The following is a 16,070-nucleotide window of genomic DNA, read 5'->3' as shown; positions in this document are numbered from 1 at the left end:
TGGATATGATGTCATAGACAAGACATACAAATAACCTGATAACCATCTAACATTACATTAAGACAAAAGTCAGTATTGTCTTTTATAAAGCTGTCAGACCTAAAAAGCAGTCTCTTGTTACAATATTACTCTCAGTATTTCAAGCTTTACTTTTATAATTTTGTTGTTCAGCTCACATGTGTTCATTTATTTTATTATTATCATGTTAAGGTTAGCTTACATTAATGTTTATCCACATAACAAAAATCTTTCTTTGTAGGAAAGAACACGAAAAATGTGAATTTGAATTACACGAAGTGTATGCAATCGATGTACTTGTCAGTTCAGGGGAGGGAAAGGTAATATTTCTTCACATTTCTTCAAAGATTTGATTATTTTATTATTAATAATAGCAGAATATATTAATTATTATTGTCCATATTAACAATAATTATATGACCTGCCAGTGTTAATTATCAGTTTATTTTAATAAAGAAATGAGCGGTGACAGTTACACATCTTGTTCTCCTACTAACCTGTTATGAATTATAAATAAAGTTTGTTTTCTTTGCAATCTTAAAAATAAAAAAATGATAATAATAATAAAAGTTTTTTGATTAGCTTGCTTGCTATCTAGCCTTTAAGATGTTACATTTTCTGTATGCCTCATTGCTGTTTTGCAATCCTTGTTTTCCAGTTTTGCATATCTAGGAATGATCTTTTATGAAGCAGGAAGTGTGAGTTAAATTCATTTGGATTAAAAGAGGAATTAATCAAAAGACATAATTAGCTACAGTATATGTGTATTTTAACCTCTGGATAAGAAATAAAGGAAGTGATCAAAAATTAGTCCTGAGAGATTAGTTTTAAGAAACGTAAATGGAAAGCAGTGGTGAGACCACAGTTATGAATGAGGAAATAAAAAGTTTAGGGTTTTTAACTTAACAGATATCCAAGTCAAAAGTAAGCAAGCAGATTCTGCAAACTCTGGATTTGCAACTGAGAATCCATCTTTTTGACTTGTTTTGACCCCTTTTGCAATCTCACCATCACAACATAATTTTTCTCTATCTTTTTACAAGAAATATAGTAAAACTCTGGTTTTGTTATTAAATTATAAATTTTAAAAAATATATACAATTTTCTACTTATTTTCATTAATGAATTAACTATCAGGTATGTTAGTCTACTGTGCATGAAGTGTGTGGAATGTAGGAAACACTTAGTATTGTTCTGTTATATGAGATCAGTGTTTCATTATTTTTTGTCATATGTGAGGGGGGGGGGGTAATTAATGATGTCCTTAGGAAAATGCCAGAGAAATACATCATAAAATTTCAGAAGACATATGCAAGCTGTCCATGTATTGTAAAATCTGGAAAATGTAACCCCGTTTGCTTACTACACTGTACGTAAATGTGAGTTTTTAACTTCATGTGGTGGGAAACACCGTAATCAGATATTTGAAAAAAAAATAAGCATAAGGACAATGTGCACTGCGTAGAAAGAAATGCAAACATAGCTGTAGCATCTCACAGTGATATTGTTATACATTCCAAATGCTTATTCGCATTGTTTTTCATAGAACACAATCTTCCTCTGAGTTGTACTAATTGTGCAGGTATATACGTCACAGTCCTCCCCACATTGGGTGTAAAGGCCAGGTTCGAATTCTGTCGATGATGCGAGGAACTTTTATGGGCTCTTGCACTCTGTGGCTGAGTTAGTTGGTCTCAGGTGTAGATAGCAATGTCTTTCCCCCAGAAACTAGGGTTTTTTTGTCCGGCAAAACAGGCAAATCGACCAGAGAACACACAATTTACAGACAATACACATGGGTATATGAATTGACTTTCCGAGTGACCCTAATGTAGTTTGGATTATATCAAGTTAATCACTAAGCTTTAATATTCTTCTTTTCTTCTCTGTATGAAGTTTATTAACTGTATGGGCCACAGTGAGGGGTTTTTATTTTAAAATAAATGCAAAAAAAAAACAAAACAGTGGTATAATCTGTGATATCAGTAGAGAATTTACTTTCAAAATGGCAAACTTAAACAAATACAGTAATCACGTGACTTGATGTTTTCTTTTTTCGGCACTGCAAGACATCTGTGCTGTATGTAAACATCTGATCTCAACGTGCCGTTAGCTTGACTATTCCATTATTTGGGGTGCCGTTATTTCGACCGTCAACTCTATAAAATATGTTTATTGTAGATGAAATTTAATTCCAAAATTCAAGTCCAAATTCTGGATTTTAAAAGATCTCATGCTTTCCTCCTATTTACAGTTGCTTGATCTCTGGTTTTTTGAAAGTCAGAAGTTGGTAAACATGTTAAGATGATATGTGCATACAGAAAGGATGGCAAAAAGGAGATTAGCCAGACAGATATTTGAATTAAAAAATGAATGGTAATAAGTCTATAGACAGATCAAGAGGAAGTTTACTTTTGCTTGGACTAAAGATCTAATGGGAAATAGGACAAAATAGAGGAAAAACTAGCAAGTAGAATGCTGATGGTCCTGTAGTGATTTTTACATTCACAGTGACTTGTAAACCCACTGCCTATAAGATTTGGACAATGATTGTTTCCTTCTTTTTTTTTTTTTTTTTTTTTGTATGCTCCTCCTAAAGCTATTATTTTAATTTTAACTTGAATTGGAGTGACTTAGATATATACAAGATAATTCAAAAAGAAGTTATTCATGAAATACGAAACATGTATATGATAAATTCTCAAATAAATACCAAATGATACTTTTTTTTTTTTTTTTTTTTAATTCTGATTCATGCTGTAAATGTAATTTTCATCCCATTCATCAGGGAAACATATCAAACTGGTGTCTCCATGGAAAAAGGTATTTTGTTTCATCCACTTTCCTAAAAAAAATTCCTCACTAGCATTTAACATGATGATATGTGCTACAAAAAGTCCTGCTCATGTTGCTTACATTATTTGTGACTTACAACATAAGTTAAATTTAATGAGTAAGAAGTGTGCCTTTTGCTTTCAAACTGCTTACACTTACATTAATTGTATTACATTGACTTACAATATAAGTCAACTTACAAAAGGCTGTATTTGCAAGTGGAAGTTTGAGTTGTCCCTCCATCACTTGATGAAACATTTCATCATGTAAGACATGTCTATTCGCAGATGTAATCATGAGTTAAATATGCCTCAAGCAGTGGTGCCATAGTCTCTGGGCCGACCAGGCTAGCCTACCTGGCAACCTAAAGGTTGCGGGTTCGGATCACAGTAAAATGCAAAAACTTTGGGAGGTGCATTATGGCAATAGAAGCTGATGCGCCAACAACTAATAAGAAAAAAAAGTCTCTGGATGCATTTACTTTTAAAAATTTATAAATTGAACAATTACTGGCATTAAAACTGAATCGCTTGCATTTGCCATTTGTTTTTATGCCATACTCTCATGGTAGCACAATTTGTTTTTAGTGACAAAGCCACTTTTCACTTGTGAGGGAAGTTCAATCAACATAACATTAAAGTGTAAGGAACCAAAAATCCCCACCAAATTATTGAACATGAATGGGACTTCTAAAAATAAATGTGTTTTTATGTCATTTCACATCAGAAATGATGTGAAAAGATGATCAATGAGAGTATTTAATTAGTGTGATGCATTGAATAATTGGTTTACATATAAACATGAAGACTGATGGATTTTATCTACGAGCAATAAGTACACCTTATTTTCATGTGTACATGTAAGAATATCTTGGTAACACAACCCTGAAGATGTGATGCTCCTGTTTCGTCTGCACCCCACCCTTCTCCCAAACCTAACATCATGTAACTTCTTTTTGTGAGACTATTTAAAGGGTGGCATTAATAACCACAGACACTGGCAAAGATATGTAAAGAAATGGGCTCTGGAATCACTGTCTGTCGTGAGCCTCATTATTGAGGCCCTGCGTGTGGCTATTGGAAAACTTTTAGAAATTCTTTGGCCATTTATGTATGTTTAGGCAATGCCAGTTTTTATTTCTCTGGTTTTTTGAAATTTTGAAATTATTTTTGAATAATCCTGTATGTTAGTATCAAAATGTATAGGTTAGCGATTTTTTTGTTTTGTTTAAAACAATTAGATAATTCACTGGATATTAATGTCAATTAATTAGTTAAAGATCAATATGTAAGCTTAAAATTAATTAAAGTAAGAATAACATAGTATTATTCTTACTTTAATTAATTTTATTACTAACCTTTATTTATAGTCACTAGAGAAGTAGTACAGGGAGTACCACAAAATTTCTGAAGAATTAATTACCTGTATTCCTTTTTAAGAAATTAAAAACAGATTTCACTCTATGCATGTCGAGGTGCTTAGTAATTCACTTATTCCCATTTTAATTTGTGTGTCCACAATGCCACCTGAATAAATTTACTTTATCTGGTGAATTTTTATTGGAAATAAAAGGATAGTTTATAAACAGTTTCATGAAATTGTAAATTGCCCTAGTTATATCTTTATTAAACTGTATTCATTTAATGGTTACCTCTTTGAATGGCATTAAACAGATATACAGTTTAGTTTATTGTGCTAATGAAAATGTGTTGATTATTTCAGGGTAGGGAAATGGACACTCGAACTACAGTTTACAAAAAAACAGATGAAATTTATCAATTAAAAATGAAAGCTTCACGAGGTTAGTGATGTATACAGATTGTTTTTGCATATTTTGGATGAATTTGTTCTTTTTCAAAAATGAATATTTGACCATATTGCAACACCTTAATTGATTTTGATATTTTATTGGAGTAGGAGTGAAATGATATTAATTGAACACAGAAAAAAATTATTTCTAACCTTACATGAATAGCTAAAACAATAGATACATATATAAAAAGAATTCAGGCAAGATTTTAGCCTTCACAAACTGTTGGTCGCATTATTTATAGATGATTAATAAAGTGTGGAGGTATTGAGTATTTTTGCAATATTTGAATGAAAATGAAAATATTTCAAAATTTGTGTTCTTTACTGTGTTCGATTTTGATCATTGAGAGATCGTCTGATTTATTCTAATTTATTTAGCAACCAGTATCTTTTTAAATTGCATTAACATTACCTAAAGAGAAGAATGCCTATACATATGAAAATCTGAACCACCCAGGACAGCTGCTTGGATAATAGCAACTTAAGCAAAACTGTTGATAACAATATTTGTATCTTCATGACCAAAATCATACACAGGTAACACATAAGAACATTTGATTTCAGCCACTGCGTGTAAATATCCCTTCAATCCTATAACATTTTAAAATCTTAACTTCTGATTAAGATATGAAATTTAAATGGATTGTTTTAAAGCCATTTTATTAAGCTGTAATTTTATATATAACAATACCTGTTATATTTTCAAAAATAATTTTAAAGGTTACAATTTTACTAAGATAAGTTGGAGAAAATATAACCTGTTTCTTGCGAATATAACATTTTGGGAGCAGTGTTTGGTTTGGGGTTCAGTTGGGTTTTTGGGGTGGGAATAAGGAAACTGCTGCTAATTTGTAAAGATGTGGGCGCACATGTTACCAGAGAGAGGGCCATTTGTTTAGGAGACTTCATTCTAATTTTATTTGGTGCACCAATTGAAGGCTACCACAAAGACAAACATGTATGACTTGTTTGTCTTTGTGGTAGCTTTGTAAAAGTGTCTTGTTGGAATGATTAACATTGTATTGTGGTACCATTTGAATTTCTGGTGCTACTAATGCCCTGTTTGAACTTTATTTAGAAATTTGAACCTTATTTAAACCTTTTTTTTTTTTTTTTTTTTTTCCTTTTTTCCCCCCTTTGTGTTATTTAAATTAATCAGCCTTTTTATTTTTTGTGAAATTGTCCTGATGGTTTCTGAAATTGTCAATTAATGCACAACTTAGAGTAAGTTCCTTTTTCATTACTTTTAATTTTAGTAAGCTGGGTTAGTCAGTCATGGCTACAGTTCTGTTGTCATCTTGGTTGGATATCACTATTGTGAAAGATACACTTAACCTTTTTCTGTAATATGTACATGTGTGTTTTTCAAAGTTGTTTCAAATAATACTTCAAAGTGTGTTACAGATATTACTGCGAGTGCTGTCATCTCTTTTACAGTGCATGAAAAAGATTTTTTAAACTGTATGAGGAGATTGTACATCCTTCTTATCCATTTTTAGCTTACAGGGCTGAGGTTCTCTGGAATTCAGGTCCAGAAGTAGATGAAATCGAATCAATTGATATACAGGGTTTCAAAAATGATGGTCAATAATTTAAAGGTGAAAAGTACAAAAATAAGCAAAAAAGTTCCAGTGAACATCTGGTCACAGGTGAACTGTTTTCAAGATGATAATGCACATTTTCTGTTAAGATCTGCAACTGACTATGGGAGCACTCTGGGAGGGGAGGTCTGTATTGCTGAGACCTTGTACGTGCTGGATATGGTAAGGGTACAGTAATTGGCAATGTAAAATTTGCCCCACACACTGCTATGACTCAGTACACGCTCTTGCAGAGCAACCATCCTTGTCGAAATTCCTGGATTTTGTTCTATTCTTTCTAACATCCTTTCCTCAATATCAGGTGTTATGCTTCTGGGCCTACCTGCTCGTACTCCATGTGCAAAGCACCCATGTTCTCTAAGGCATTGATGTACCCTAATGAATGTGCGCTTGTTAGGCTGCCTTCGGCGGGGAAATGCTTCTTGGTACAAGCGTGCAGCCTCAAGTGCACTGCTGTTAGCTTTACCATACATGAAGTGCATGTCCGTATACTCTTCGTTGCTAGTAAAATAATAAGAGGAGTTTACCTCAATATAGTACATAGAACACTTCCGTATGATACCCTCCAGAAATTAAAATGGAAAAAACGAAAAAATCGACAACCTACCGGTACATTAGAGTAAAATATAAATAATTAAATAATCAATTTAACACAATTCAAATAAATTGAAAACAATTAAAAATCAAATTAACGCAATTAAAAGAATCTAACGAAAATATTCAAAACGATTTTCTGGAGGGTATCATACGGAAGTGTTCTACGTACTATATTGAGGTAAACTCCTCTTATTATTTTACTAATATTATTATCAACGTAGAACATATTGAGTATTATAGCTCTGATTCATACTATCTAATATGATAGGAAGGAAAATCGTTTTGAATATTTTCATTAGATTCTTTTAATTGTGTTAAATTGATTATTTATATTTTACTCTAATGTACTTTACTCTAATGTAACGATTTTTTTCGTTTTTTTCCATTTTAATTTCTGGAGGGTATCATACGTATCATACGTTCTATGTACTATATTGAGGTAAACTCCTCTTATTATTTTACTAATATTATTATCAACGTAGAACATATTGAGTATTACAGCTCTGATTCATACTACTCTTCGTTGCTGTAACCTCTTTCCATGTTGACTATCCTTTGACAAGTACCAGTATGTCTGCTACGTCTCAGAGAATTGGCAAAGGGGAAAGGAGAGAGAATAAGCATAACCTAAACAGACAAGTCAGTTGTGGATCCCAACTAGAAATGTGCAACATCTCGAAAGCGATTCACTTAAGGACCCATGTTTATTAGGCTTTTTTTTTTTTTGCATATTATAGTCTGTACAGTTCACCTTTAAATTATTGACCATCACTTTTGAAACACCCTGTATAAATAGATGTAGATGGTATTACATCAAAAAAAAGAAATAATGAAAATTTGTAAAAATTCACTTTTTTTTTTTTTTTTCTTCAAATTCTGATCTTATTTTTGAAAGAATTTAACTGTGATATTGACAATCAAGTCAAAATTAGAACAGGTTGATATTTAAATCATCATGTGCAAATTTTTCATGAGGAAATTTACTCTGCAGAGCCCCTGCTGTGTGGAGTAAATTTCAAACAACTTACTTTTGAATTGCCAGGCTCAGAGTGAAAAACTCACTGCTTGGGGGCCTGGAATTTTCATGAAACTCACTCTAAACTATAATGTGCAATAGCTCATTTTATAGGTTTGAGATTATACATTTTAAAGATACAATTACCATCAGGGTAAAGGGGAGAGTTTTTTCTTCTGTAAAAGTGACTACAGTGGGACCAACTGATAATGTTACCAACAGCAAATTCTAATTGGGAAGCATTAAAGGAATTAATCATGGAAGCTACTAGGCTTTTCATGCTAATTAAGAAATATTGTTCAAGATTTAGGCCTAAATGGATGTCATACGACCTATTTCGTTCTGAAATAGGTCGTATGACATCATTCTGAAATAGGTCCTATTTCAGAACGAAATAGGTCGTATGACAAATTATGAACCGACCTATTTTAGAACAAAATAGGTCGTATGAACAAATTATGAACCATGCATTTTTTTTTTCCAGAAAAATGCATGGGACGCATGTAAATTATCAGGTGACACAGAAGCCTATGGCAGATATGGGCAAGCGAAGGCAGTTTACGAGAAATCTTTGACAAAGGATGCTAAGAAAAACAGCAAGAACTTCTTTACTTACATAAATTCTAAAAGGAAGGGTGGTCCATTTGATATCGATGGGTCGACTGTTGGTGATCCTGCTCAAATAGCTGATAATCTGAATGAGTCTTTTGTATCTACATTAACACATGCAGAGTTATTAAGGGAGGAAAATGCCAGAACTTAATCAAACTGTAACGGGATGCGTAATGATTTTGTAATAACTGAGAGCAAAGTGGGGGAGAAATGGTTGAAGATAAACATAAGAAAGGCACCTGGAGTGGGTGGAATCTATCCAGTTATATTAAAGGAAGTAAGCAAACTCTTAGCCATAATTATGAAAGCATCCTTGGACTCAGGGGAAGTCCCCACAGACTGGAAATGTGCAAATGTATCCCGAATTCACAAAGGGGAATCTAAGGGTGACATGAGTAATTACAGACCAGTTAGTTTTTCTGTTCCGGGTAAAATAATGGAGTCACTGGTTAAAGATGCATTGCAGGGTCAAGATAAGACTGCAGTAATAATTCAGACACAGCATGGGTTTGTTAAAGGAAAGTCTTGTCTGACAAATTTAAGTGGACACTGTGATGTGGTTACAAAGGAACTAGATGCAAAAAATAATTTTGATATATTATATTCTTCGATTTTAGGAAAGCTTTTGACACTGTTGTGCATGGAAGATTACTGTACAAATTGGAGCAGTGTGGCATTAAGGGCAAATTGCTACAATGGATACAATTGTCATTGAGTGGGAGAAGACAGGGTGGTAATCAATGGACGCTGCTGTTCAGTCCCACAGGGTTCGGTGTTGGACCCACTGTTGTTTTGTATATTTTTCAATCATGTTGATGAAGGTGTGTCAGGCTTAGTGTCGAAGGTTCGCAGGGTTGTAAATGACAATAATGGCAGTGTGCTGCTGCAACAGGATCTAGAAAATTTGAGCAGATGTGCTGAGAAGTGGCAACTGAAGTTTAACATTGACAAATGCAATTACTGCATATGGATAGAAGTAACCCCAGAGAAACATACCAACTGTGTGGTACTACACTTAAGGTGGTAGAAAATGAAAAATACCTGGGAGTAATTGTGCAGTCAGATATGAAGTTTTCTGAGCAATGCAGACAGGCTGCCAGGGCAGGTCGTGGGGTTTTGTCAATGATATATAGGAATTTTGCTAGCAGGGAAAAGGAGGTGATTGTCCCTCTGTATAAGGCAATGGTCATGCCACGCCTTAAGTACTGTGTACAGGTCTAGAGGCCTCATTTTAGGAAGGATTTATAGTTGCTTGAGCGTGTACAGAGAAGGGCGACAAGATTGGTGAGGGGAACGAAGGGCTCTCTTACCAAGAAAGGCTTAAGTTTCGAAAATTGTAGTGGCTGGAGACTGGACACCTGAGAGGTGATCTAATTGAGATTTATAAGGCCTTGAATGGGTTGAGCATGCTGAATTCTGATGGGATTGTTCTGTTTGCTCAGATTACGAACCTGAGAGGGCATAAATTCAAATTGAGGAAATACAGTTGTAGTATAATGTGCAGAAATTTGCCTTTAGCCAGCGGGTGGTTAATTGCTGGAACAAACTTCCATCTGTCGTGAAAGTTGATAGCTTAAATAAATTTAAGGAGGAAGTAGACAAACGTTTAGAGGGAATGGTTGTGTAAAAATGGTTTTTTTTTTTTGGCTGATGCTACATAAGCTCATACATTTGCTTTCTTGCATCGCATGCCTCTATTATTATTATTATTACTACTACTACTACTACATATTTCAGGGGTTCTTTAGGCGCCTCCGTAGCCAGGTGGGCAGAAACAGCAGTGCGTAACACACGCTTCTTGATTAGACCGGGGTTTGAGCCTATGACCACCAAATACGAAGGATGGGGAAAGGTCAGGGAATGACCACCACATATCCCTGGAGCAATATGGCCTTAGTTGCTAATGCTCCTAAAAACCAAATAACAACAACAAGGGTTCTTTTGGTATCTAGGGCCAACTTTACTGTTGAGGATAGGGAGTCATTGGAGTTATCTCAGGATTCTTATTGGAAGTGTTGCTTTGCAATATCATATGGTTCATATCCTGCTGTTCTTTTTAGATAGATATCTAGAAATTCAAACAAAATTGGCAAGAATAGCTTCTGCATTGTGGTGTTCTATGTAAATATAATACTTACATAGCAACAGAAGCAGTGACATATCATCAGCAGTAATGTACCCATCTTTAACTTAAAAGCAGAATGCTTTCCCAATGTACCAGCAGAAATAGCAACAGGGAGCTGGTTGGCATTCAAAACACCAACCCATTCTTGTTGTAGAAAGAACTTTAAAATTCTGTAGTTAAGTGTTTTAAATCATTTCAGATGTTAAAGGAAATCGCTTACCACCAACAATAAATATAAATAATTTGGTTGCACATGTGCAATGTGTGCACACAAAACAGAATCTACTGAAAATAATTCTAAATATTGTATAGGCTGTAGAATAAATTTAATAAAAAGCTTTTAATATTTAATGTTCCAATATTTTTAAAAATTCAGGCCTGAAACTTTGTGATTTTACTTTGTACAATTTTTGTAAATTAAATTTTAAATCCATGAAAAGCAAACTTCTGGTTATAGCACTACCTAGTAAGTTGCTCGTGCACTTGTAGGCCTAGATGTTTTCATGTTTTGGAGTTTTCTCCCCCATTCTTGTATTCAAAGTGGTTAGGTTAACTTGTAGTGTCATGCCACCTAGTAACCCATATATCTTAAGTTATCAATCCATTTTCTGTGAAGCCATACCAGAAAACAGGACTGGAAAGTTTGTAATTATAATAGTAAACTCTCAATTTTATGAACTATTGGAGGAAGGGGTGAATGTCCATTATATTGAAAGTTTTTTTTCCCAAGACCATATGTACCCCACATACTTGAAAATTTATGGTTACTCTGTATATGTATGTATTAAAAACGTTAAAATGAAGTTAACTATTTAAAAAAAAAAAAAACTTTTTATTTTAACTTTCTTGGTTGATACATAGCAGAAAATAATTTACTGTAGCTCTATAGTGGTGGCCTTGAGAAAACTTCCAAGTTTTAGCTAAGAAGCCAAAGTTGAAATATCAGCGACTCTTCAGAGTCAAGCATAGATCTACTACCTGGAGAGTTGGTGATGGTTGTGGTGGAAGTTGCAGCAGCAGCAGCTGGCTTGAAGAAATTGTTGAGATTTAACTGTGCTCCTGTTTCGCACTACTTCTTTATTAATGATAGATCTGAACTAGTAAAAATATTCTTGAATAGCAAATGCAGCAGTATAATCAGTGATTTCATCTGGGTCCTCCTTAATGACAGACAACTTCACCTTGAGCCTTACTTCTATCTTTCCTTCTTCATTCTCTTCTTTCTGTTATTTTTCAGTGACACCTTAATCTGTTTCTCCTTCGGCCATCAGTTGGTACCCATAATCGCTTTGCCATTCTCCAGCTACTACATTCTCCAGCTCAGTATCATCTTTGTTTGTACCCATATCCCTATCCCTCGTAAAAACATGGTGGAAATCCTTAGCCTCATCTCCTTTGAAGTCTGCATCAGTTTCATGGAGGATCTTCCAGCTATTAGCTAGGATATGCTTTTTCACTTCTTTCCAATCTGCAGCAAAGTTGGAGATAGCTTCTTTCAAGTTGTAATTCCTGAGGTTTGGCAGTGTCCTTGCTCCTCATGTCAATTATAGTATCCTCCATCACAACCATGACATTATCCAAAAACGTTTTTGTATAATTGCTTGCAGGCAGTGATGACCCCGTCCATGTGTTGGATGAAGGATATTGTATTGGCAGAAAAGTAAAAACATATTTTTCAGCATAAGGATGTGCAGGAGCATTGTCATGTAGAAGTAAGGCCTTGACTTCCTTGCAAGAAATCAAGGCTCTCCACCTGGTGCTTTGTTACTTGAGAGATGAAGTGTTTGAAGACCCAACCAGTGAGGATTCCAGCAGTAAACTAAGTATTCTTTGAGTTATAGAAGATGATATCCATAATATCCTTTATGACATGAGGTCTAGGTCTTCTTGCCTTCCCAACTACAGCAGGTCTCGGGCAGTGTAATTCATCTGCACTTCCTTTAAGTAGGGCTGAAATGTGTTCCGTACTTATCTTCTGCCCTGTGGGTAGATTTTTCATGAGCCTGAGAGTCTCAGTCAGTGCTCAATAAAATAGGCCTATTTTATCAGCATTGTATGCTTGTGATAAAATCAGTTCCTACTCTTCCAGTAGTTCATTCAGAAATTTTTTGAATGATTTAACACGACTTGTCACTGCACTCAACAGTTCCCCACAAATCCTTTTATTGACAATGCCATGGTGTTTATGGAAATTCCACAACCACACACCACTTTCTGGAATGGTATTCCCATGCTAGTTATTCAGCTAGTTATTACAAGCTGAACACAGTTCAGAACTATATAAACCACTTATAAACTGCATTTTCAAAAGCAACACTGATTGCTGCTTTCTTCTATTGCCAACTGTTGGAACACTTCCATCATCAGCAAAAACTCCTTGCTTTTTACGCCATATGACACACTTTTTATTTGCACCGGTTTTCTTAGGATCCATGATGATGTACTCTGATTAATAATGGGTGCAGGCCTGCACTTAACTTGGTATGGTTTTTGAAGTGATTTTTATAGTTTTCACAGAATAATTGTGTGTAAAAACAGGTCTAGTCTCGTGCCACCATTCTTGTTTTTATTTTTAACTTGTAGTGTTAGCATGGGACATGACTGGTACAGACATTTCAATGCTTGGAATTGTGTGAGTTGCTAGTTGAAAATGTTTTTGAAAGAATTGGTATTATTTTGCATGATTAACATGAAAGGCAATATGCCCTCGGGATAGAGAGTTAACGTGCATGATATTCAAAATCCATGCACTTCGTGGCTCCAAATTTGAAATAAATTTTTAAATGGAAGTGAATAAACTGATACCAGTCAATTTTTTTTTTTTTTTCTCTCTCCATAAAATTGAGGATTTACTGTTATGCAAAGTCCATAGTTTTTTTATCTTCATACTGCCAATTGTTAATGTTCAATATTTTTCATCAAGTTGTATATGTTTGCCAGAAATCAACTTTCCAGAAACAGTGTATTCACAAAATTTATGCATAACACTATAATAAAGTTGTTGCATATTGAATAAGGATTATATGCAAATGGCATGATGGACTTTTCAACTATCATAAGCTTAGAATAAGTCAGGTTTAACAATTTTCACTTTAGTTATAATTGACTCTGTGTTTGCTTTGCTTTTCGGAGATGAAGTGACTGTTTGGTAGAAATTTTTGATACATCAGCCCAGATTGTTGCTGTTGTAATAAGATGAAATCACAATTTCTTTTTACGTGTGAAAATCCATGCAGGAACAAACAAAATGCCTTTATATATTTGTTTGTGTACACACCAGTATAGCAGCTAAATTAGAAATTCTTAAGTTTTATATAATTCCAACCTAGTTGCTTAAAAATTGGTATCAGTCCCCTGAATTTTTAAGAATAATGCATTGTCCTGGTGTCCAAAATTATTTTCTCATATGCTCCTGTCAAACCCAAATTTGTCTGTCTTATGTAATGCATCAAACCAAACATATATTGCATGCCTACAACAAACACACACACACACACACACTAGTATCCCAGTCCTTTATAGTTTGATGTCATTCCTTACAGTGATAAAATCACTTTGGCTCATACCATGAATATTGTTTATATTCATTAATCCATTGTTACTGGACTTTTTTTTTTTTTTTTTTTTTGTATCTCCACCAATGCATGTACCAAGTCGTGAACCTTTCCTTTTATTATGTTGAAGTAATCACAAGTACATGTTAATTTTCTTAATATTTGAAAAATGACTATTTCATTTTATACCTTAATCTTCTGTACTAATATTTATTTTTATTTTATCCTCTTACTTAAATATTAAAGGAGCTATTTATTTATTATTTATTTTTTTATTTATTGGTAGCTTTCTTCAGTGATGTAGATAAACGGTTTGGCAGCATGCCTTTTACTCTTAGGTATGTATGTGGAGCTTATAAAATAATCCTTTCAATCCTAATTTTACTAATAAAATGCAAAAATGAAAATGAATTATTTTCGTATTTCTTTTATTAATCTAATACCATATCATTCTAGTTAAGTTATTTTTTTTTTAAAGTAAAGTATTTTGTTAATATTGCATTGTTTTGCTTGTATTAGAAGTATAATTGCTTGCCAAAGCTCAGTCAGTACTTTATTCTGTCATTTAATGTAGCTGGAACCTTGGGTACTGAGCCAAAATAAATTATTTAATACCTCTTCCCCAATACTTTGGATTCTTTATAACAATGTTTTCTCAAACTGTGAGCCATGGGGGAATTTAAGCTAAGCTCCAAAAGTATAAGATGATTATATATTATTTTACAAAACAAATATACTGGATGATCTGCAGGTTACTACCTATGAGGGGCATTTGAAAAGTGTGTGGCAATTAAATAATGACTTGCAATAAAATAAATATAATGAAATATTTCATGCTTTACAAGTTATCCTCTTCAAAATAATTGTCTTGGATTTGCACTCACTGTTCCATATGTTTCCTCCAAGCACAGAAACATTTCTGGAACTCTGGAAGCCCTTTGGCCCAATTTTAATGAAATTTCAGAAGACTCCACAAATTTTTTTAAAAGATTCAGATATTTCTGTAAGTCCTTTTAACACTTCAGTTGTTGTTTTTTTTTTTTTTTTTTATACCCTGAATATCTTTAATGGACTGAAAATGGGTTCCCTTGAGTACACTTTTCAGTTGGGGGGGGTCTAGGTCTGTTGAATAGCATTAGCATTAGTAGAGGCATTTGATGCAAGAAAGCAAGCTTATGCAGCATCAGCCAAAAAAAAAAAAACCCACTTCCACTTCACCCCTCTGTTTGTTCAAAATACCTGTCCAGCTGAGCCTTAAACTTATTTAGGCTATCAACCTCCACCACAAGGGATGGAAGTCTGTTCCACCAACCAACCACCCGCTGGCTAAAGGCAAATTTCCGCACGTCTATCCTACATCTGTCTTTCCTCAATTTGAATTTATGCCCTCAGGTGATTTTTCTGAGCTAGAGGAAGAATCCCATCAGCATTGATCATGCTTAAACCATTCAAGGCTTTATACACCTCTATCAGATCACCTCGCTGGTGCCTAGTCTCCAGACACTGTAATTTGCAAAACTTAAGCCTTTCTTCGTAAGAGCACCCCTTTGTTCCATTCACTAATCTTGTTGCCCTTCTCTGTACTCGTTCCAGCAGCTCTACATCCTTCTTGAAATGAGGTCTCCAGACCTGTATACAGTACTCTAGGTGTGGCCTGACCATCGCCTTATACAATGGAATAATCACCTCCTTATCCCTGCTGGAAAAATTCCTGTATATCATTGACAATACTCCATGAGCTACTCTTGCAGCCCGTCTGCACTGCTCAGAGAACTTCATATCTGCCTGCACAACCACCCCCAAGTCCCTTTCATTCTCTACCACTGTCAGTGTAGTACCACAGAGTTGATAGGTTGCTCTGGGGTTGCTGTTTCCCATGTGTAGTACTTTACATTTATCAA

At 34.3% G+C, this 16,070-nt stretch overlaps 1 protein-coding gene across 2 annotated transcripts in view; it reads left to right on the top strand.

The window, feature by feature from the left end:
• Positions 1–16,070, top strand: part of LOC150076053 (proliferation-associated protein 2G4) — a 164,832-nt gene that overhangs the window by 124,159 nt on the left and 24,603 nt on the right. For both annotated transcript variants that reach the window (XM_090387926.1, XM_090387927.1), the window contains exons 8-10: positions 260–338; positions 4,576–4,654; positions 14,456–14,507. In XM_090387926.1, coding sequence (XP_090244052.1) covers positions 260–338; positions 4,576–4,654; positions 14,456–14,507 — 210 coding nt within the window. The remainder of the gene's footprint in view (positions 1–259; positions 339–4,575; positions 4,655–14,455; positions 14,508–16,070) is intronic.

Source organism: Mastigoproctus giganteus, chromosome 13 (assembly GCF_048544385.1).
Source record: "Mastigoproctus giganteus isolate SK-2022 chromosome 13, ASM4854438v1, whole genome shotgun sequence".
In the NCBI taxonomy this organism is placed as follows: Eukaryota; Metazoa; Arthropoda; class Arachnida; order Uropygi; family Thelyphonidae; genus Mastigoproctus; species Mastigoproctus giganteus.
The sequence above is the reverse complement of the archived record's forward strand: the minus strand, read 5'-3'. Positions and strand labels throughout refer to the sequence as shown.